General features: G+C 42.8%; 1 protein-coding gene across 1 annotated transcript in view; it reads right to left on the bottom strand.

Moving 5' to 3' along the window:
* LOC134045575 (ras and Rab interactor 3-like) overlaps nt 1-24358 on the bottom strand; it is a 155059-nt gene that overhangs the window by 36770 nt on the left and 93931 nt on the right. Inside the window, exons 18-19 of the mRNA XM_062495398.1 lie at nt 9855-10041; nt 6879-6993 (exon numbers count right to left, since the gene is read on the bottom strand). Of these exons, the coding sequence (XP_062351382.1) occupies nt 6879-6993; nt 9855-10041 (302 nt within the window). The remainder of the gene's footprint in view (nt 1-6878; nt 6994-9854; nt 10042-24358) is intronic.

Below are 24358 nucleotides of genomic sequence, written 5' to 3'. Positions count from 1 at the left end.
TTTTTCAAGAACCTGGATCTCAGAGAATGGGAAATGCTTTTGCTGCTCTACAGAGACATCCTTTCTGAGAACTGCTGTCTGCCCTGAGCTTGCCCACAGCCAGATTCAGTATCACTTACGGGATCCCTCAGGCTGCCAGTGACAGCAGGAGATCTCTAGCCCAAAATCTTGCTAAAAACAGGGCCATCCATGAGATCAAGCCAAGTCACTCAAGGCTTCATCCAGCCCAGCCTTTAAAACCTCCCACAAAAATCTGCAAGTGCTACCCAAACAAATGTCTTCACCTTAGAAGCCAGGGTCAGGTATACTAGCACATACACCAGGTTATGCACTTTTACTATGAAGAGAAGGATGCCATATTTCTGACCTCAGTCTGTACTGCAGATTTCTATCTCTTCCATCTTCATTCTGGTTCAGAAGGGATCCAAAATAAATGCAATTAAAATTAATTTTTAAAATGGCAGATTGTCTTCTTACAGGTTGTTTTCCTGTATCCTCTGTTTTCTGAGTATTACCAAAATTGTAAGGTTTTTTCTCTGCATTTGCAATGGCTATTTTTCTTTCTGGAAAAAAAAAATTCTGCCTATCTTCACTCTACTTCCTGATTCCAGGAGACAGAGTGTTAGCAAAAAGACTTTCAAAACTGAGGAAGCTATTGCAAGAGCTGTCAGCACTTCCACAAAAATATTCATATCACAAAGTTCATCAGCACAACTGGCCACTTGCATTTAAGGAGTTAAACTGTGAGTAGGTTGCAGTAACTGAAATATCCTCCTATTTTTTTCCCATGACCTCATTTGTGCAGAGCTACCATGTAGTTCACATGGGAAAATGCCACCTGACCATACTGTGACATGTTAGCAGCAAGTACTTCAGTCTCTGAGTTCGTTAATCCAGCCTCAGCATTAGGTATTAAAACAAACATTAACAAAATTAAACAGGGAAATCTGCCATAAATGACTGTATTTGGCCATGCTAGCTTGGGCTACCAGAGGAATGCAATAGACAAGTCTATTGTCGGCATCTGGAGGTGCCTGAGCCAACAGAGAGCATCTATTGAGTTGTTCCTACTCAATCTGCCTCCTCTTCCCTGCCCTGTGAGTGTCCTGACACAGCATTGGGATGCACTGACCCACGCAGCATGCACACAGGAATTTGCCTCTTTCATATCTGAGCTCTGCCATCGTGCCAGGCATGCTCATAACCCTCACCTCAGGCTGGTTGGGATGTAAAGACCAGGGCTTTCAGTAGCTTTGTATAGAGCTAAGCCTACAAAGGCAAACAAAGTCCACACCCCTGTTGCTCTAATGCCCCTCTGTAAACATGCTGCTGCCTGATTACTGTCGTTTAATTTCCATCTGTTACTGTTACAGGACAGTCAGAATGACTGCACATGTCCTTTTTATCTGTGCAAATGGCATTAGTCTATAATAAAAAACTGTGGATCTTTTTCCCATATGTGCTTGGGAAGGAGGAATGGCAGTATTGAAGTGACTGAAGTGACTTTGTAATGACTGGCTAAGTTGACTATGAGAATTAAGCTTGTTTTCATATCTTTAGACTGCACCTATTTGGAATCATTAAGGCAAGGAAATAAGTTGTGAGATCTTAGCTCTTCAGTAATTTTTTCCTATTGATTTCACATTTCCTAACATCCAACATGGAAAGGAACACCTTTGCTCATCTAAATTTCTGTTTGGCCTCCCCAGCAAGACCTGCTTACCTGCTGTATCTGGTGTAACTCTTCTTTCTGTCCTGACAGAGTTTGCTGGCAGATATGGATGGACGAAGTGGTCAGGTCCTCACAAACTTTCATGGTAAGCAGGTAAAAGCAGTTAGAGAATTAACCAAACAGGTTAAACTGCTGCTGTGTGTTTTACTTGAGTTGTAATCCTTTCCTAAATCCTTCCTGTCTCAAGTATTTCATATTAAACTCCAGCCTGCACTTCCTGAGCTCAGTCTGACTTTAAGAAAAGGTCAAATAAGGTGACCAGGGCAGACACTGGATTTCTTTATCAACATCCATTTTTGCTACCAGACTTGCAATTTTGCAGCACTACTCAGTGATTGTTCTTAAACTGCTTTGCAGTGCAGTAATTGCCTGCACCTTTTCTGTCAAGGTATATTGTAGGTCCTTACCACAAGCTCACACCACATAGCCTGGAGTACAGCTGCTGTCCATAACCCAGAAATTGAGTATAAGCTACCGTGTCCAATAGCGCCGTGTCTCATCCTTCAAAGGAGGTATTAATCATACTGTGGACATTTCTGTATTACTTGGAGATAATTTATTTTGGTTTTCCTATTTGATTTTGCTAAGGTTATTTCAAGACCTCTGTTATATTCCAGCTCATTCAGAGTTGGTCTGCAGAGAATCTTGGGGGGTCAGAGCACAGAGAACTTTAAGTCTCACAATTTTCTTCTAATAAATGAAATAGCCACACTAAAGCCAAGACTTCACTACCAACCCCTCCTTCAGCTGTGCACTCATTGATTTTGGGGGCTCAACCCAGCCTTGGCCCCATGTGTTGTAAAGGATGCTTCTGTACAGTTGTGTCTGGTGCCAGAGTGTACGGCTCAAATAAGGAGCAAGGGCAGCAACTCCACAACATGGGCTTGTGTGGACTGCCTCTGAAAATACACCTACAAGTGAACTAAGCCAGTTTCAGTAAGGGGAGAGGGAGGAGCATGATTACAGAACATGGGCAGCTATGGCAGGATCAGACCAGCCTCAAAGCCCTTATGACATGAACCTGAAGAGTTCAAGATGGACTTAGAAAATAAATTTCATTGCTATTTTTATTTTTTAAAAATCGAATAATATGAACAATATGTTCCTTATTCTATGAAATTGCAGCTATTTCTGTTTAGTGCCATTTTGCTTACTTGGAAAGGGATCACATCCTTTTTTCTTGGTATAGAAGAGCTTGGGAAACAATTACTACACATCCCACACCAAGGCATATATAAAAGATTCCTGAGAAGTACGTGATCAACTTGTGTTTTGTGAAATCAAATTATTTTCAGATATTATTCACAAAATTTCCCAGGGAAAAAAAAATGTTAACCTCAGTTTATGGTGATAGAGCATTCCTCTATTAAAGGACTTTATCCCCATGGCAGATGCCTTCATGACTCTTCATGAAAGTAAAAGCTACTGTCACTACCTGCACTACAAAGTCCAAGGTACTCAGATGCTTCATCCAAGCTCTCTGTATACACTACCTCAGAAATGCACATGTACTTTAAACATCTGATTCTTCCCTTTTTAATACTGCTGCAATAGAGCTGAGGTCAGCAGGATGACTTCAAAGGTATATACATGAAAAGGAGGGGGAATTAGGGCCGGAGGTTGCCACCAGTTTGTTGAGAAGAGTCAAGGACAGGAGTCAGCTGAGGAAGGGGTGCTCAGTTTGTGAGGCTGGGGCTCCATCTCAGAATGAAGCAGATGTAAGGGGCAATTCTCAGAACAGAAAGTGCACAAAGTAGTTGAGATTTTGGCAAAGATCGAGAGGTAGCTGCCAACACTGCATCTCTAAATGGCAGAAATCTTCTAACAAGCTTTAGGTCTGGGAGATTTCCACTGCTTTGAGTTAAGAAGTAAGGGATCCTTAATGCCAAGTGCAAAACCACAGACATTCAAGGCTTTGAAATTTGCCAGGTTTCTCAGCTTTCTGATGAGCCATACGGTACCTGGTATCACTATTTGGTCTCTTCTATAGCTACTGATACCTCTGGGATTTAGCTTCTCTGTCTCTGGAAGAATTACAACCAAAAAGAACCAGAAGAAAATTTTTGAAGTCCGTTCTGCTGTTCTCTCTAATGGCTACTTCACAGAAGAGGTGAAAATTTCCCCAGTAAATAAATAAATAAATAAATTGAAAAGGAATAAAAGGAAAGAGGTTTCGTTTCTTTATTCTCTTACCTAGTGGGTTCTTTGGGGATTTCCATTTAAATAGAGAAAACACAATTAAATGCAGTCTTCCCACCAGAAAACTATACTTCCCTAAATGTTTCACGAAATATCAACAAAGTTTATATGGGGAAAAGAAACAGTAAAACAATGAACCACTCTTATTTGGCAAATTCTGAAGGTTTTTTTTGTACTTCATTGAATGGACATCTCTATATGGAACACAGGGTCTGGGCAACAACCTCTGTACCACCATCGTCATACCAGGGAAAGCCCTCCTCAAACCCTGACTGAAAAGTAGGATGGAATGAGAATGACTCTACAAACAGCCAAGGACAATAAGCAGCTGGCAAGGTTATTCAAAATAGTAAGCTGGTTGCAACTGAATTTTAACTGAAGGAAGGCTCTCTGTAAAATCAGAACTCTGTAGTCAAGGCAAATTCAGATTTCAGTTTACATCTGAATACATCAACTGTGTGAAGTCTAACAAGTTGAACTGAGGCAACAAGAATTTGTTCCCACTTCTCCAAACATGATAGGAGGAGCCAGCTCTCAGAAAGGGCCAAACAGCTCTCCCTGGAGCATGTCACACAGATCATTGCTTATGTGTCAACTCAGAAACGAAAGAGATATTTTCTGAAATTAAAGGATAGATGTTTGGAAAAACCCTACCATCCACAGTGGCCCTCAGGCTATTCAGCTGGGGTGTTTTACGTATTTTCAGAAGTGCAACACCAAACTTCCAACTTACTTGCATTCCACAGCAAGAGATATCTCTGGGGGTGCTCAGAGGTCTCCTACCCTGACACTTACAGAATACCAGGGGTGAGTGAAGGGCACATCATTAATCTGAGGCAATCCAGACATACCAGGTTACTTGTCAAGGAAGCTCAGGTTCTAAATTATTTTAAAGCATTTAGACATCTTTTAATTTATTTCTGAAAAAAGTTTAGAAGCCAGTGTAGTAATGCAATTAAAAAGCTAAATAATTAGTTAATTACTTAAGGTATTACATTACTCTATGATGTAGAAGATTTACCATCTCCCCTTGTACTAGGTACAGGCCTTTGGCTTTATTGACAAAAAAATTATTCAATTTATTTTAAATTTAAAGTCTAGGGTACTTACCCTAAATGAGAAAGGAAGCAAAAGAGTGACCACTTCTGTACCCAGTGTGTTCTTGTCAACACAGTGTGGGACAGAGAATTGAGAGGCTTTCTACTAACTGACATGCAACACTGACAGAACTCAAGCTAAAAATAGTGTGAGTGTCCACTACAGGAATGCACGAGCCTCTGGGATTGTTGTGTGTGATGGCACCTTTCCTGCTTCATGAATAGGAGCTGAATTTTAATTTCCCTTCTCCACTTACTTTGCAACTTGTCTGAAAGTGGTGGAAACTGATTTAATTCTTGCTTCTACCAGAAAGCTTGTATCCCAATACATCCTTCGCATTAGGGTATTGATAAATTAGAAAAAGCAAGCCAGCTGGAAAAGCATGGCAGCAAAGGCTCTCTAGATAGGCTACCTCAGTGATGTTTTTGTACTACATTTTACTTTGCCTGTCTTAAAAGGAATCTGATTTTATGGCACAGGACATGAGTCAAGAAGTAACATTTCTATAAATGACATTTTTTAGGATTACATTATTTGATTTTTTAGCTTTTATCCAAAGGAAAGGTTGAATCATCAAAAGCTGATTCCCTACCATGAAAAATCTAAGTCCTGGGTCAAGTTCAAATAGCTAAATAAAGAAAAGGTTTCCCTACCCTGCAGCTAACCCTTGTCCTTGTATTCTTAATTGAACACCTGAAATTGTGACAAAAGGTTTTCTGTTCCTGCCCTTACATGGGAGCACTGAACACTGAACATCTCTGCAGCTGGGTACTCCCAGGAGCAGGCAGATGACAGGGAAAGCTTCCCAGGGGGATGCAGCAGCCAGACAGGGAGCTGCAGCCTGTGCAGGAGCAATGCTGTGACAGACTGTGGTCTGGCCTTGAGATTAGAACAGCTTAGGAGACTCAGTAGTACCTCTGGCTTTAAAGTCTGTTTACAATGCAGAGGAATGTGAAGAAATATAGGAGAAGGAAAAACAATGTAAGCAACTGTAAAAGTTCATTTGAACAAGGGGAAAGTAATGTTGTAACACTGATCTGCAGAAATACAAGTGTTTTAGCAGAGAATAAAAGAGTTTCTCTGGGGAGCTGGCTTTGGGACAGAGCTCAGTGGCAGAGGATTTAGATGTGTTCAGATAAATAAATGTGTGAAGTTACTTTTATGAACTTTTTTGAGAGTGTGTTTTTATGACTATCCTAAAACTCGGGCGTTTCCAAATATTCCTTTGAAGGTGGAAATCATGTGCCTTGCACATCCATTTACACAGAGGGCTGCATTAGACGTGGCTGACTGCAAACTGGGTTAATTTTCACTTGCTCATGACAGACTTGGTTATCCAACCAGGACTAGTACCAATACTGGTACCTAGTACCAGTCACCTGCATCCCTGGCTGGCTTTGAAAACAGAGAGTTTAGGAGTAACTTGTTACTCAGTGTGACTGTATGAGGTGGATGAAAAGGCAATATAGCAGATAGCCACCCAAATTCAGTGGCTTAAATAGAGACAGAGTCAGTGAGGCTTAGTCTGCCACTGCTTTCCACTTTCCTCAGGACTTCTAGCTGGTGAAAGCCATCTCCCCTCACTCGATCAAAGCACTGTCCTCCCCATCTGGAGGTACTTTATTTCCCTTTTGTGAGTCTGTAAATGATAACAGAAGGTGCAGAACCACAGGGGAGCTGAGGTAAAGCAGATGTAGGAAATAATAACTGAACTACATCCTAAAAGTAAGATCTGCTGCTGGTCACAAGATGAACCTGTTCAGTGCAAGTGAGATTACATAAATATTGGTGATCAGAAGAGGAATCAGTACAATAACCAGAGCAAGATCAGAAAATGTAAAGTCCTTACTTGATTTTTCTTCTTTGATGTTGTACTCCAGCACACCAGGAGCCTTGTTCTGCTCTGGCAGGCGGACTGCAAGGACCATGTTGTTCACATTACCCTCTTTCCTAACTAAGAATATCTGAAAAAGGAGAAAATAATCAAGAGCTCAGCTACATTATGTGATTTTCTAAACTTTATTTTAGGTCATTGGCAATGTAGAATTTTATCAGTACAATCCACCTTTAAATAGCCTTATTTTATCTTTGTTCCACTTAGTTGAGCTTTTTACAACAAAAATAATGGAGAAAGGGACATTTCATCTAAGTGAAATTCAGACCTGCGAAGGAACTCACAAAATTTCTCTCACTGATGTCCCACTTACGCCTAAACCAAACTATTTCATGAATTGAAGAGTTTAAAATTGCACTCACAATTTGTTGAGTGACAGTCCTTACATCAGTGCCCTAAATCCCAGATGAGTCACCCTAGAATGTCCCAGTCCAGGTCTAAAGCAAGGGAGTCTCTTGCACATTTAGTTGGTAAGGATTTGAATGTCCATGAGTGGAACATAAGGCCAAAGGCTCTGGTGGCCACAGTGTCCATGGCAGAGCTTTTTTATTGGACCAGAAGATCATTTGGGCTGGCAGGTATCCTGGGAGGACCCTCTTCCAATCCCCTGGGTGAAGCCGTGAGGCCAGACCGAGTTTCTCAGGGATTTGTCTGTACAAGTCTGGAGAATGACCAAAGATGGAGACTTCTCAGCCTCTCCTGGCAGCCTGTCCCACCCCTTACAGTCCACACGAGGAGAAAATGCTTCCCTGCACCCAGTCTGGGTCCCTCTGGTTTCAATGTACGCTGTTTTCTCTTGTCCTCCCACCCTGCACTGCTGAGCACAGCCTGGCTTCATCTTCTCCGTGACCCCTGCAGGTTCCAGGGGTTGCTGGGTTCCAGGTTCCTGAAGTTGTCTTCTGGCTGAACAAGCCCTGGTCTCACAAGCTCTCCGTGCCCAGCTTGCTGGCCACCATCCCTATCGGTCCTCTCCCACAGAGCTGCTCCACCAAGAAAAAAGAAAAATGCTTCATTCTTTGTATTGTGTGAGATCCTAAGTATGTTTCTAATCAAAGCTCATTGTCAGGGATATTTTTAGTTTGTATTTTGAAGGTGCAAATACAAAGACAAAATAATATTCACCTTCATCTGCTCTTCAATAGCATGCTTGGGCATAAGGGAGCCAAGGCATTCTTAAAAAACTGAATTGAAAAAATCAAGCTTATTTTGGAGCCTGGATATTAATATTAGAAAGACAAGTGTGAGTTGATAAAATCATTAATCAACAGCAATGTATGGAAATCTAGCAAAACCCCATTAATTTCTTGGACAGAGGAATTTTTTAAAAGCTTATCTTGAAACCAGGACCTTTCCCTGCATGAGTCCCAGTCATAATGTCATCTCCAGTCACTTTGAAGCACCCATACTGAACACACAGCTTTGGGGCTGCTTCACAAACTCGCACAGCACTGTCATCTTGGCCACTGAGTTCAGAAGAAACGGAGTCCCGGGGGCTCAGGTCCACCATCAGGGCAGAGAAAAATGCAAATAAATTCACAGGTGTATGCCCTAAACAGGCTGATTTCTGTCTTCTGTCACAGTAAGTGTCTGCAGGTAGGAGGCAGGACTATCTGTAGGGAGAGGCTCTCCCTTGCCCAGGTCCTACAACCCACATGGCAGGGCTGTGCCTCTAACCATGACTGCCAGAAAGCACCATCTTATACTGCTGCATCTCAAATTTAATCTAAACAACCAGGGAAATGAAACCTGGAAATGAATCACTTCTTTTTTTCCTGATTGGCACGCCTCGTTGCCATGGAACCAAAGGCTAAAATTGGACTGTGGCTGTTCAGAGAAGTAGGAGGTGGGTTTTCTCAGCTGCCCTTAAGCCTACAGGCTGGGTCAGGACGGGTATTGAAATCAGTCTCTTCTGTTTTCACCACAGGTGGGAATGGTGCTGCCCAGTTTCAGGAGGGCTCCCAGAGCACAGGAGATTCTGCCCTTGCCGTGGGACACCTCTGATACATCACCTCTTCTGCCTGCTTCCGACTGCAGCTGAAAGCTGTGCCCAAGGACAGCAGGAGGAACAGAGGCAAGATGTTTTCCCAAAGCCACTCAGAGGTGGGGAACTCCCTGCCTGCAGGGAAATGGATAATGGCTGAGGAGGCTTGGACAGACATCACAGACAGTCACACACATCTCCACTTACAGATAGAGCAGAAAACCAAAAAGATTTACTTGCTCAATCTAATTGAGAAATCTGATTCGGGGTGCAGTGCACTGCAGAGCCCAGGCTGCTCAGGTGAATTTCACTGGAGGGTGTCACTCAGCTGTGCCAGCATTTAGCCCTGGAATAGATTGACTCAGCCAAGGGACAGGTCCAGACCAAGTGTGCCCTGACATCAGCTCAGGTCATTTGTACCTGCCCTTCCCAGAGGGGAATATCCCCCAGCTGGGACATCGACAGCCTGCTATGCCTCACCTCTCAGATCTCTCAGGAAAAGGGAACAGCTCCTTTTGGCAGAGAACTGTTTTCCTTAAGCAAGCTCTGAGCTTTGCACAAGTGTATAATTCTCTAATACTCAGTTTATACAAACCAGATACCAATTGTTGCAATAAAAATTACTCCCAGCAGCTCCCTGAATCTAAGGTCCTTTTCTTCATAGATTATTTTTCATTGCTCCAGATTAGGATAATCACCATACTTGTGGGTATGGTGGTGAATGAGAAGTCATGAATCTACATGATAAGCAAATAAAACCAGAGATAATATTCCTTGCTTTCCCAAAGCCAACATATCTGTTTTGTGCTGTTGAGAGAGGTAAAGCATCAAATGGCAATGGAAACAGAGAGCATTCTGCTAAATATCTTTGCTTCCACATAAAAAAGCACCACTCTCCTAACCAAGGACAGGAAATGTATTTGTCTGAACTGAAATCACTTTGGACTTACCCCTGCTGTTTCCTTGCCAAGGATCGCCCCAGCTCTTTCCTGGCTCATGTTTAGCTGAAGCCAGACAGGACATGTCTTGATGAGTTTGTCAAGGATGCTGATCCCTGGAAGCTGGAGGCAATTCTGCACAGCAGTGGCCTGACAGAGATGTGTCTCCTTCCCCTCTTCACTGGTATCTCTGACAGGGCTGAAACACAACAAGGGAGTCCCTGGTAAGCAGAACTGCAAATGGAAAACTGCAGGGACTGAAGACTGTAAGTGCAAACACAGAGGCAGACACAGGGACAGTCAGACATCAGGAATGCTCCTTGAGGGACATCAAACCCCAGGCACATTGTTATGACAGCAGGCTGGCAGGGTGCTTTGTGCTGAGCTCTGTTGGTTTTGGCTCACCCATCAATGCTGCCAAAGTACAGGGGCTCACAGACACAGCTAAGGGACACATGGGCAGCCAGAGCCACAGAGGGTGGAGCATGCCTGTCCCCTGGATGTCATCCTCCAGCTGAAGGCTCTGAGAGATGTTTCATGACTTCAAAAAGATGCAGCAGAGTCATCCCTGCAGTCTAATGGCAGACTGGTGTTAAATACTGGCTTTGCGCTATGGTGCTGATTTGACAAAGCATTTATACATGTGCTTAGCTCTGCAGGCAGTGGAAATACTTGTGCTGAAAAGCCTGGTCCTAAGAGCTCTACTGGATAAGACCATGGACTCATGGGGATACAAGTTTGTCATTCATTTGATTAATTGATTTTACATTTAAAGAAAATATAGGAGAACATACACAAAAAGTGTTTTGCTGCTCAAATTTTCTGCTTAGATGTCAGAACTGAAAATAGGACTCTCACTTTTTACTTGGTCTTACTTCAAATATTTTTCCTTTTCCTTTTAAAGATACCGATCTTAAGGTACTACATTTCAAATAAGGTCAGTCTTAAATTACTAAAAGAGAGTTATTTCAAAGGCCTTACCTAACACAGCAAGTCTGTCCCAAAAGTCAGTTTGTGTAAAAATAGCCTTTCAAATCCCAAAAGCAACACAGAGGTTTTATTTTTAGCACTTTTTTTTCTTTTTCAACCCTTCACAGACAGCTTTCCCAGCAAATACAGGTTCCTCTGTAATTCTGGTTGTAGATTAAGGTATTAATTCACAGAATCTTGATTCTAATCAATCCTTTTTAAGATCATAGTCAAGACAGTAGGAATGAGAGAACTGTGCTTTAGAAAAAAAGAAAAATGAAATATGGAAACTATCTTTACTTTTGATAAAAACCCAGTTTGTCACATAGGTGGGGGGATTTCTTTTAGATGTAACAGCATGTGATTTTAATCAATATCATCTGAACATTAGAGTAAAACAGTGGAAGACAGCTTTTGGAAGTTACACTGAGTCATCTCTTGGGTTTTTTTTACAGAAGTAACAACAACAAAAATTCCTTGTAACCACGTGAAAGGAAAACATGTGTTGGATGGCAATATTCATACTCAGTAGTGGGAAAGAACAAATTAACTGAAGGGAAAGAAAGTTGACATATAATGAAATGTTCCATAACAGCAAAAATTACTCCCTTAATTAGTCAGATAGACACAAACCTGATCACATCTGAATGGTGTGTGAAACCTAAATCAAAAGGAGGTCAATGCTGATAATGTCCTACTGTGACACCAGAAGGTGACATGTACAGCCATAACTCCTGCAGTCCAGAACTTCATTAGGCATTAATTATGTAAGGTGGAGCCAGCAAAGCACTGATGCTCAGGAATCCCATTGCCTGGAGGGAAATTAGGGTTATCAACAAAATCAGGAGAGTAACACAAACCAGCTTGGACCTGGTGGGCATCAGGCACACAGTGACCCTGGAACCTGGAGGGTTTCCCAGAGGTGCAGGAATCCATCCCTCTGCTTCCCACCACAGGCACAACACCTGAGAGCCCTGCTCACAGCACCAGCTGGGGTTTGGCAACAAGAACAGACTGGTGAAGAAAAATAACAGAACTGAGCTTCCAATGCATGTGGCTGCAAGTAGGGTCAGAATTTTGGAGAATGGATAGAAAACTGAAAATCATTCCAAACTCAAACATACAAGATGAAAAAGTAAGAGCCTGGAAGCATTTGCCTTAATGGAAAATCTCATTATTTGAGTGTGTGGAGTCTTTCAGTGCAGCAAATTTAGGGCAGTGGAAAAGGCTTTTTTTTTTTTTTGGCAGAGCAGGAGTCCAATATTTTGGGCCCTCAGGGATGAGATACAATCCTCTCAAAAGCCAGACCAGCCTGGAAGGAGCTAAGAAGGCTCTTGTGCCTGTAGAGAGGGAGGAAAGCACAGATGAGTGAAAGAGGAGACTTTGACAAAAGGAGAGGTAGGAAAAATCATTAATGGGATCATATGGAATCAGGGGAATGTTTGGTGAGACATTTCCTGTCAGTGAGTTATAAGAGATGATGGATAAATTCCCAAAAGATGAGGAAGAGGATTGCATTGCCCAAATCTCTTAAAATGCTGGGTTTGGAGCAGTAGCACACACTTTATTTAATCAAATCTGTGCTGGCTAAGAAATGGGAAGGAATGACCTCCCAGACCTTTCTCAGCTGTAATGCTGTGACCCATGACACACCAGTTGACGCAGTTATGGCACCGATGCTTGACTTCTGTCCTGGGCACAGCTGTCACAAAGATTTGGATGGGGCTGTGGGAATGCTTAATCCAGCAATTTAATCTGGCTCTGCAGTAGCTCTGTGGCTGCACAGAGAGAAGGGAGCCCAGGCAGCTCCTGGGTTCTTGCTGTGCTGCCAGTTGAAGGGATTTCCAGGGCCACCATGGTGAGCAGCTGGCCTTTCTGGTTTGCTCACTCAGAATTTATGCATCAGATGATTTCTAAAACCTCAGTTTTCAAAAATAACATAAAACTCTGTTCTTGTCCCACAGTCCTGCAAAACCCTTTGGCTGATAGAGGCAGGTGCCCATTTTGCTAGGTGTGATGTGAAGCTGAAAAGCTATCCCTAGAGCTGCCTGCTTTCCTTTTCTTTTACTGAGTTCTTACTGCAAAGTATGTTTAAATCTTTCAGTGGTTCTGCTAAATTGGATTCAGTTGGGAAGTGGGGAGCTGTGTGCTGCATACTGACTGGCAGCACAGGCTAATTAATTGCACAGTGATTACATTCACACACCTGCCCCGGGCTTACAGAAGGTATCAGGTTGCTTGTTGGAGGCAATAATAATGACAATGGTGGTTTGAATTATTGCACAGTGACTGTACACTGCAGTAATGACCACCATGACTCACTGCTTTAGAAACCAGGAGCCACACTTACCAGTTGAATATTCCCAGAAGTCAGCAGACCAGCAAGGAGATATAATCCACTAAATTTTGTGCAGGTGAAAGCCTGAGCATACCTTTGCAAGGGGTTTCAAAAATATTGTCACAAACCTGCTGACACTAAGGGCTTCCTGGCTGGACTATATGTAGTTGGCCACTCTGAATTTCTCTGAGGCAGCTGAGACACACAGCAATTGTGTGAAACAGCAGCAGGGACTGCCAGACTAATTCTTCACTCCTGCACATTTGCTTTGAGAAAGGACATAACAAGTTTTTAAAAATAAATCTTAAATTGGAAATCAAATGCTCTGTAGTGCACTGATAAGTAATGACTGAGTGCCTCAGTACTGTTTAAATAGACCAGATTTAAGAATTAGGAGCTAGTCTTTTGTTATTATGTTTTATTGCTTTTACTTCTCCCTCTGAAAATGAGAAAACATCAAGAAAGAGCAAGAGCAAGGGTTTTCTGTGCCGTCCTCAAGGAAAGAGATACAATGGTATTTATATTTATATTTATATTTATATTTATATTTATATTTATATTTATATTTATATTTATATTTATAGCAGAGCAGGAACCACAGGTCTTAAACTGTGTACCAGTTGTCTTGATATTGAAGGAGAGACACAGACACTCAGCCACAAACTCTATGTACCAGGTAATAGAGCAATTTCTTGCACCAAAGCTACCTGGTACCTGAAGGGATACTATCTGGGACAAGCCACCTTGTGACTGAAGCTGACATGGGGAAACCCTTCAAACCCCGTGGTTATAAGGAGCACCTGAAGCAGGAGGAAAAAAGAGAAGCTCCTGAAGCCAACAGAGCATTCCTGATGGAAGTTGATAGTGCTGTTAATTCCTGTGGTAAAAAGAGAGCTGGGAGCATGGCACTTCATGGAGATGGATGAGATGATGGTGCTGAGATTAAAAAAGTGACAGAAGACTCACAGGGCTGGTTTATATCCTGTGTCACGACCAACCCAGCTGGACTTGGCTGCAGGGCTCTGTGCCACTGGCAGTAGAGGCAGATCTCTGTATCCCGTTTTCTTTCATAGTCACCTGCTTTCCTTACAGGAATAATTGCAGTTATATGAACAACAAATAAAGTACAAGTTTTCACCCACTGCAAGAAACAGCTGCCTATGCATGCTTTGATTTGGTATCACTTCTGATTAGACAGGTGCTGAGGAATGCATTGAATGTTGGCAGCTTGGTGTCCAAACTGCACAGACTTATTAAAAATCTTTGTTCAGACACATGTGAATTCATGTGCTGTTACTTTCAGTTCACTCTGAGGGAATTTATGCAGTGCCACAGCTAGAAGACATCAAGCTTCATATTGCTTCCACCTTATAAATGGCTGGTTTTTGATGGCTTATTTACTCTCATAAGCCAGCCCATTTTGGATCACTTCATCAGTTCAGATCAAATTAATCTGTGATGGAGGAAAATAATTAATTTATTCTCTGGACCTGCCTATAGTCACCTTGCTGGGTTCTTCTTTCTTCCAATAAGTGGTAGAAGTGAGACCCTGAAGACAACCTAGCTGCAAGAAGAGCTACAACATCTTTGAAATTCTGGAAATTTCTGAAATTCTATATGTTTCATCATAAAACAGAGTATTAGGAAGATGGGAAGGCAGCAAAATGATATCTTGAAAAAACCATAGCACAAAAGCTAATTTTGTGCACAAAACGTGAACCCTGACTTGCAGAAAATTCAGGTTTTAATAAGTGTTTTTTCATAACAGAGCCAAGGGATCTGACAAAAACCAGCAAACTGAAATATAACCAACAATGAAAAAATGCAAAAGTAGAAAGCTAAGTTCTTGAGATCTTCAAGGATCACACTCAGGTAACTGTCATCCTCTAGTCAGAAAGACAAGTTTCTTGTTGTCTGACAGGCAGAAAGAGGGGGGAAAGAAATAGGATATAAAGCAAGCCATGAGAGTTTCCTGCATTGTAAGGTTCTTCGATGTACAGAAAAACTGGATAATGGAAATGATGTGAGAATCTTGGTGTGTCCCATGAGGCTGACTTGCCTGTCCAGTGTCCTCCCTACCTTGCAGAATGCTTGTGTTAGTGGTCCACCCTGGTGATAAGTTTATAGCTCAGGAAGTTGTGCTTCTCAGCCTGTGGTCTGTGGAGAGCCTGTGGTTGGCAGAGAACTTCCTCCTGCTCACTGATCCCCTTGCTCCTTCTCTACTTAAATGTCCACCCTTTCACTCTTTGGTTACAGCTGATACTCTGCACATCCAGGGGTTTTGGTTCAGCCCAGAAGGACCAAGTTTAACAACCAGGGCAGCAGCTGTTCCAGCTGCCAAAAGGTGAGAAAAAACAAGGGTCTCCTAAATATCCTGACACCTCATAGCTCAGGAAAACTCTCTGTCTCCCACCTACTCCACTTTCTGTTACAGGCACAGCCAATTTCAGCAGTGAATTTTGCATTCTACAATTGAAGTCTCACTTCAAGTGATCTCTTCTGTACCTGCCAGGGATTGTCTAATGCCCACTTCTCTGAAGGTTAGCAGGTTTGCATGCTGCTGGACCCTGTTTGAACATGTTCATCAAAGTTTGCCAAAGTGGACCAAGTCTTCATCCTGATAGGGAGCTCCATTAAAGGCACAGAGGAATCAGGTGATCAGGTGTGGGACAGCTCACCTACTCTTAAACCACTGACCAGTTCACCAAACCCTCACCACCTTGGTGAAAACCAACAGAGGATGTTACAAAAATGAACAAGTTTAACTACACTTCAAGGGCAAAAATATGCTATGGCCACTTGTGCAGGTGGAAGAACTCTGAATCATGTGTCAATTTATTAAGTAACAAGTAGCCACAGAGCTTTCTGTTCACTTATGACACCAGTTTGGTGTCTTATACAGTATGTGGCTTGGCTTACTGATGGATCAGCAGCACACTGGAGGAACTGTGTGGACAAGCACTGTTGCCTGCAGAGCACAAGGATAGCTGGGCTGGCTTGAAGGAACTGATCCTCAGGAGCAGGCTCTGCACAAACACATGGAGTGCTGGCAGAATGACCGAGCTTGTGCTAAGCCCTGGTGTCCTGGCTGCTGCCATCACCAGCTTTAAAGCTAGCACGTGTATTCTGCTCATTACTTCCACAATGCAGGCAAGGGACACGACCGCAGTTTATCTGCATTTGGACTCCGTAGAGTCTTGCCCCCATTGGAAGGTGAGGAGTCGGGTCAGCTCTGCAGAAACCTTGCTGGATGGGAGCTGCTGATGTTGTGAGGAACATGTAACCACTGTCTCTCATCAGAGCACAAAACTGGTGTGCAGGACCAGTGGTGGTTCTCTAAGGGCAGGAGGAGCAGGGCCAAGTGATTCAGGAACAGAGAAGTGGTTGCCATAAACCCTCCAATGCTTCTTCCTCCTAAATTCATCACGTTAAATTGTGAGTTTCTATAGAAAAGCAGCAGCAATACCTCTGTCAGACTCTCTTGTTTGACCTTGTCAACAACCTTTCAGTGAAGAGCTCTCTCAGGGGGTGGGGAGCTGCAGCTAAATGTTTATAAGTTCCCAGCTTCCCTGTGTTTCCTAGGTTAATTAGGTCTGTCCCTCTGTGTAAATATACAATGTCATGTATACTATAAAGAGCTGTATATGCATAAAACCCCAAATAAAGTACAAGCTAATTCTCATTACTGATAGTTTCCATGTCACCTCTACTATCAAACAAGCCTTCTCACACAAACTCACAGCCATGGCATGGACAGAAACAACATATAAAGCAAACATCAAAAAATTTCCTGAAGGAAAAGCCCTTCTTTCAAAGACCCCTCTGCTTTTTTTCCCCCTTCAGTCTAGCCATTTCCTGCATTCATTAGCACCAATGGAATATGCCTGTGGCCCCACACTGGACTAGGGCTACTATATCCTATTGGTGTAAAATTTCTTGGCTGATATTCACAACCTGTACTGCTGCCTTTATCTAATTTTGCATATCTATTTTTGCAAACTTGTTTTGTATTTATTTTACATATATATTTTGCAGTCAACAGTTCGTCTCACAAACGTCAACTGTCTTTCTCTTTTTACTCACTCAAAGCATACTTTTACAAGTCACAGACACTTTGCAGGTTTTATTAGCTGTACTCCCTTCCTAACAACAGTCAGTTAATGATAAGTTGTTCTCCTCCACATTTACAATCAGAGATTTTTCAGGGCATTTGTCTTTTGCCTATTTCAAACTCAAATTATTCTCTTGGGAATTTCAGCAAAACTGATGATTTTTCTTTGTGTGCAGGCAACGAAGGATCATTTATCCTTCTGCAAGGCCCTTTCAGTGCAAAGAGAAGAGAGCTGCTGAAACACCAGCCCAGGCAGGGTCAGACTGGCTAGAGAACTCACATTTCCTCAACAAAAAACTGCAAACATGTTTGCTAGATAATTCAACTTTTCTGGAAAGGCTTGTGCAGTGCAGAAACCAGAAGCAAATGCTGTGAAGAAGAGAAATAACTTCCTGGGCTTTAAGACCATAAGGAAACCCCAGACCTCCCTCACCCTCCCATGTCAATACTTGAGAGAGGCCCAGCTGAGCTACAACGTCCATTCCAAAAACACCTGAAGGGTTGGAAGTCCAGAGCACCCCTGCTTTTATTGCAGGGTCAAGGTGATGGGCAGAGGTTTTGCCCCTTTCCTGCTCATCTGGACAGGAAGGAAGACGGGAATGGAAATCCAGGGAATGTTTTTCTATATTGTAATCACCTAACAATGAAGGGAAAAGGAAACGGAAAATAAAGGGGAGGGACAAATTTCCAATTCAAACTTCATTAAGAATAGACTGCAGCTTCATAGCTTTCATAAAGCCATTTTGTTTCAAAGCCTGTATATTAAAAATTATTTGAAATCTGCCTGATGCTTTAGAGCCAAAAACCTGGGCAAAATATTTAGAGAAACATCAGACTAGTGATAAAAAGCTATGGCCTTGCTCACCCTGTGAGGGAATTGAGTGTAGATATGAGGCACGCAAGACAGAGAGGCTAACCACACAAACTTGCATAACGCTGAGCAGTTTTCCTCTGTACTAAGAAATATCTGCAAATGCTTATCTCAGTCATGATTTGCAACTAGAAATGGTTGTTTTGCCAAGGGAAATAAATCCACTGGACTTTCATTCTGCAGTATCTGAAGGGGCAGAGCACAGGATTTCTGAGGTCTCTCCTCTCATAAGGCAGCACACAAAGTGGCTTACACACAGATATTCATGTTTTGGGTAAGATTTCCTTCCAGTGTGAATGGATTTCAATATGTGGTGCTCTTAGTGAAAAAAACAAATATCTAAACCTGTAAACCTACTCTTTGTCTGTCCTCCTTAAGCCTTACTCCAACAATTTCATATGCCTCTTTAACCTTGATTAGGCTTAGAGAAATGTGTTCATTTCATGCTTTATTACCTGATGGGATCCCCACCTGCATTTACACTGGGGCAAGGTTAGAGATCTGCTTTCCTGAGAGAAGGAGAGGAAGAAGAAGAAGGTTCATTTGGGTATTTCAGAGATATGGAAAGGTGGTGAAATAACATGGTCCCTCACCACCTTCTAGTGGTGAACACCTCCAGAACACCAGGGAAAAAACTCAGGGTGGGAGAGGTGTTCTAGTTTGCTAAGTTGAGCAACCTGTCTTGTGGGTGGGCATGGCCCTCGCCCTCCTGTGCTGGCAGGACAGCCTGGAACCAAAGGGCTGGTTAGTGGAACTGCATCAGAAACTGCTAAAATGTCCCTGCAGTGACTGGCAGCTCAGCATGTGACTACAGATCCTGCCAAACAGCAAGACAAACCTGTCAGCTCCCCCAGACCCCACCAAACCCTGCTGGGACCTCAAGCTTGTTCATTTAATCGTGTTTATGGTTAGCCCCAGCGTCACCAGGGCTAAAGTGTAGGTAAGTCATGAGCCACAGGCTTTGTGCTCAGGGTAGCTTAAGGCAGTCCACAACACGGCTGTCTTGGCCATGTCCTGCCCAAAACATCCGTGTTGCAGCCACCCCCACCTCCAGGCTGCTATTGCTCGTCTGACACAGGGGCACTCTGACTCAGTCAGAGGGAAAAGAAGGGGGGGAAACAAGGTTAGTGCTGGACAGAGATCTCTGGCTTGGCTCCCTGCTCAGCTTGGTGAGGCATGAACAAATTTAAGACTTGGATTCAGCCCACTGGAAGCAGTCACCCTGAATTACTCCCCAGAACTGCTGCTTCTCCAGTAAGACCAGAGATCACCATGGGTGCACAGGTTCCTAAATGGACACAACAATTAAACACGTGAAGTTAGGGTAAATCCAGACTAGATCTAGACAGCTAGCTCTAATAGCAAAGAGAGACAGCAGAATGCCAGGCCAAGGGACTAAACCCATCATCTATCTCTGTCTCAGCTGTTATTCACAGTGCCCCTCCTGCAATCTCTATTGGTTTTCCAGCACTGTGGACACGTTTCTGCTGGGAGGGTAACAGTCATTTTCCCATTTGCCTGGAAAGGTTATCAGTGAGATCCAGCCTAAAATTAACTACTTTATAATCCTAAGAAAGTATTAGAATGGGAGTTCAGGACACAATTACACAAAACCTTTCTGTATTATGCATTTGTCCAATGGGCAGAAAGGAAAATTGGCCAAAGCTGAAACACCAGCTCTTTCCTGTGTGTTGATTCAGCATGAGAAGCTTTGAGCTTTGCCCAGTTTCTTGTTTTGTGTAGGGTATCAGGAGTGACAAATTTCTTGAAGAGAACTCAAGGGGGGCAAAAAAGGAAAGAGAGAAGAGAAAGATTCTTGGCAGGCACAATGAAAGGTTGGGCTGGATCCCAGGCTGTCATTTAGCCAAGTATGTGTGACAACCTTTTTTTGCCTACAAGTCTGCTAGCAATTTGCAGAACAGTGATGCAGGTAGCCAGCAGTGCTGTCCATCCCCAGCTATTTTTTGGTCTCTGTTTCCTTGGTGAATTTTTCCAAGCAGCAGAAAATTTAATCCAGTTCATAAGGGGCTGCAGCTGCTTTCTGTTCTGCCCAACAGCTGCTTTCACAAGAGAGAGACTTCAAAAGACTGGCTTTCTCCAGAGGGCCATGGGAGGGATGTACATGAGCTGTGTGGATTCCCTATATTTGGCAAAGTTTTCCTAGCATCCAGAAGGCTGTCTGTGTTCAGTTGCTTTCAACAAAGCACTTGAAATTCCCCAACAAATCATTAGCTTTGCAAAAGCAAAGAGAAAGTACTAATTAACATGGTCAGGAGATAATTTCAAGCAGTGAGACAGATCTTCCAACCCTACCAGGAGCAACCCTGATACACAGACCCCCTAGTCACCTAGAGCAAATCCCAGCAGCCTCACCCCTTGCAGGATCATTCTCAGAGCCAGGACTCCAGGCTGCCTTAGAGAACAACTCTCAGGGTGGGCTTTTGTGTTTGTCCTCATCCGGGGCAATGGAGGGTACTGCAGAAAGAGTACCACTTGCACATCCTCCCCACACACCACTTTTGCTTCAGCTGTAGAAGATGTGTAAACACTGACAAAGCTGGTTTAGCTCCATAGTCCAGCAGGGAACTCATCCACCAAAGAGAAAAGGCTTTCTGAGAAATGGGTTCTGCTCCTAACATCACCCCAAATTTAAAGGATGGTCTGAGGAAGACCAGAGTTTCACTGCTCAACAAAGATCCAGGCAACTGGGCTACAAAGTAAGTGATTATAATCAAATTACCTCCATGAATTTGTGCCTTAGTTTCCCTTCCTATAGTAACAGTACCTGTCTTCAGCTGGTTTTTGGGAGGCTTAATATCCATGAAACACCCAGAGATCCTTTCATAAAGACAAGGACTTTATATTAATCACACAATGTGATTGCAGTTACTGAAAACACTTTGTCCCTTTTAAAGGTACCAGTAATGCAGAAAGCAGAAATCCTTTACTCAGACATTAAATACATTCTCTGTTTAGCAAAAAGCTTATAGAAACTCTGGGAAAAGCACACACATAGGCATGTATGTATTCATCTATTTGAAAAGAGCTGCATTCCATAGCACTCCCTGGCTTGTGTGTATCTAACAGAGTATCTATTTAGGAAAATGTGACTAGCACAACCAGCTATGCAATGCTCACATCTGCTAATCCTTTACTGCTCAAGTAATCGTCTTCACTTGCAGAAAGATTTATACCATTTTGGGTGCAGGCAAAGAGGAGCTAAACACTTCAAAACTCTTGCAACCGATTATCTTGAGGAAAGCACTGCCTTTATGGTCCCTTCCAGCAGGGTACAGAGGGATCTCATTCCTGGAGGTGGGTAGAATTACTTTAGATAGCTCAGACAGGTATGGAATGGACAGAAGAAAGGCTTGTGGCTACAGTATTTACCATACTGGGTGATGCTTGTAGCTCTATTTCATTTGCACAGGTTAAACAGCACTGCGCCCTCGACCACAGCTGCTTCACAGCGCTGGGTTACCAGGTACTTTCACAGACACATTTCCCTCCTCCCCCACCCGTGTGTTCCTGCATTGTAGGAGCAGATCAGGGCTGCCAAACAATGGTGGATGGAGAGTGGGGTGCCAAGAAAATATAGCATACACATAAGCAACCCTGTGTAACAGGCCTGCCCTCTATAGCAGATGGGTGCAACCACGGCACAAGGACAGCTATCCTCTCCCTTGCGTACCACGGGCAGCCCTCTCTGGCTGCAGAGCATAGACATAGTTTGACAGATTTTGGCCCTGTGCACCTTTTTTGGTGGATAGTTCTCCATGGATGGCTGCCTGTTCAGCTGAATTCTCACCTTTGTGCAGCTAGACCAGTGTCAGAGGCAGGGTGTGCCCAGCCTGTACCTTACATCTCCCGCTTTGCAGTAAGACACCTGTCCCACCTCGTAACAATTCCAGAATTTCAGAGTACTCCACTGCTGGCTGGGTCTCCTGGAGAAGTTGTGCACCCTCATCAAGTGGTGTGAAAGCAGGGCAGGACTCAGTCACACTTTTCCCCCTCAGGCACTTTGCTCTTCAAATTCATGGGCACCCCCAGTGATTTCACCCCACAAGTACCATACAATGTCCCCTGTGGCCCATGACCAGTACTTCTGGTAACCTGACCTAGCTCTGATCAAGTTCTACAGCTCAGAGAACAGTCAGGAACCCAGGCCATGCCTATCAGGGCTGTGCAGGCAGTGCCATCTCTCATTCAGCAAATTCTGGAAAAGAAAGCACCTTCACTAAACCTCTCATGTGCCTGTGCCTAGATTTTAAAAAAGACATTTTCTCATACAGGTAGACAGGTATGCATAATTTTGTCTAGCTTCTACCTGGCTTCAGATGAGGATTTACTCTAGAGATTCCACCTTGCTGCTCATCATGATATACCTATCCAACACCACAGAAAAAAACTAATTACAAAATTTGGATCAAAATTGGGATTAGGAAGAAATGTAGGACATAGACTGAATTGCAGACCACTGCAGACCAATGCCTGCTTTGAGAACCAAGAACTGCAACTTCATTGCTCCTGTAGCATGATTTTGCATTAACTGCTTCCACTGATTCTTGAAGGCTTTCTTAAACTCTCTTCTGCAGTGAAACATAGTCTCCTTTCATTCTTGTTTTCTCAGTTTTGGTCTAGATAAATCTGAAACAGTTCTTTGGTAGTATGAATGCTTTAAAACTAAGTATTTTTTATAATGGTCAAACATCTCAGCTTTGTAACTATTCCTGCTTTAATTCCTCAGAAGGAATTGAAGGCTCCAAGTCAGCAAAATTATCTGTGATACAGCTGCTGCTCTGAACACTGGGACTGCCAAGACCAGGTCCATCCCAGCACATCCCATCCCCTGTGACTTTAGGACCACCCAGAACTGATGACATTATAGTAAGAGGCATCACAGCCTCTCTTTGGTCTTCTACAGAACATGTGCTGAACATGCTTTCCCCTGGTTCTTTCTAATCTTAAATCTAATTAGAAATATTATAATGACATATTAAATACCTAAATTCATTGTCATTAATTTGTAATTCCTCATAAAGGACAACTGAAACAATCAAAAACTTACAGACACCCTTCCCTACATAGGGGGAATGCCTTTGGATACAGTTGGAGTGATAGACTTCTGGGGCACCAAGAGCTTTTGATGACCATATCTTCACTTTACCCACATATCTATCTGCACTAGAATTTGACCAGTCACTCCAAACAGTTGCCTGTTCATTCTAATTACCTTCCAAAAAGCTTTTTCTTTATATTCCTAAAAGCAGAAAACCTTCTCCCTCCAAAATTATAAAGGTTTAAGGTCTGTGATGGACAATATTTTGTCCAAGTTTCACTAAAGAACTTTGGTTTCTGTGCTTTTTATCAATTGACCCAGACAAGCATTTAAAACTCTCCAGCTTTTTTATTCCTAATAGATTTGGTTTAGGTATTTTCTTTAATGTCTAATATCCAGGTCATTTTGGAGATTTTTCTGGGTCTCACAATCCTATATTGTTGATCTCAGAGAAACCATCTATATTTACTGATAAATGAGTGGAAATAAAGTCCTACTATCACTTGGAAATACACTATAAAATAGATAATCTCTAAAGTACTTGGACTATCTACATGGTTTGACAAGGGATGGAGCCAGCCCAAATTTGTGCCAAGCAACCCTTCCAGCTGGTGTCCAGGACCCACTGCTTTATGTGAATACCTGTGCACACAGAGCAAGGGAGATGTGTGCAGCTTACATTTACATTTTCAGCCTGTGTTGCATCTAGGTTGTAAAGCCAACAATACAAACCAGCACGTAGCCATTTAGGACAGGAAGTGAAAAACTATATTTAGCTGAACCTGTAGTAGAAAGTAGATGATCAGAATATTGCTTACATTTGTGCCTCCATTCCTGTGAGCACTGGTATAAGACTGTCTGCAGTGATGAGAGGTTCCTGCTCAGGGGCAACATTCCCAGTGTGGTCTGTCCTCTAGGAACCAAAAGGTCAGTCGCCTTCTCTGCTACCACCAGTACCACTGCACAACATGTTCCAAGCATCCACTAAGTTTGGCAAGGACTCATGTACTAGAAGTGTTGGAAAAATCATGTAACAAGTCAGTGTGGTTGTAAACATGCTTTTCAGTTAAATGAATTTCAGGAGATTTTTGTCTCCTTACCAAATTCAGGTAGCTTTGGAGAGCACTTCCTTTTTGTATTTTTACAGTGATATCCTAGTCTTGGTGCA

This window comes from Cinclus cinclus, chromosome 6 (genome assembly GCF_963662255.1).
Source record: "Cinclus cinclus chromosome 6, bCinCin1.1, whole genome shotgun sequence".
Lineage (NCBI taxonomy): Eukaryota > Metazoa > Chordata > Aves > Passeriformes > Cinclidae > Cinclus > Cinclus cinclus.
Note: the sequence above shows the minus strand (reverse complement) of the source record. Positions and strands in the feature narration are given on the sequence as shown.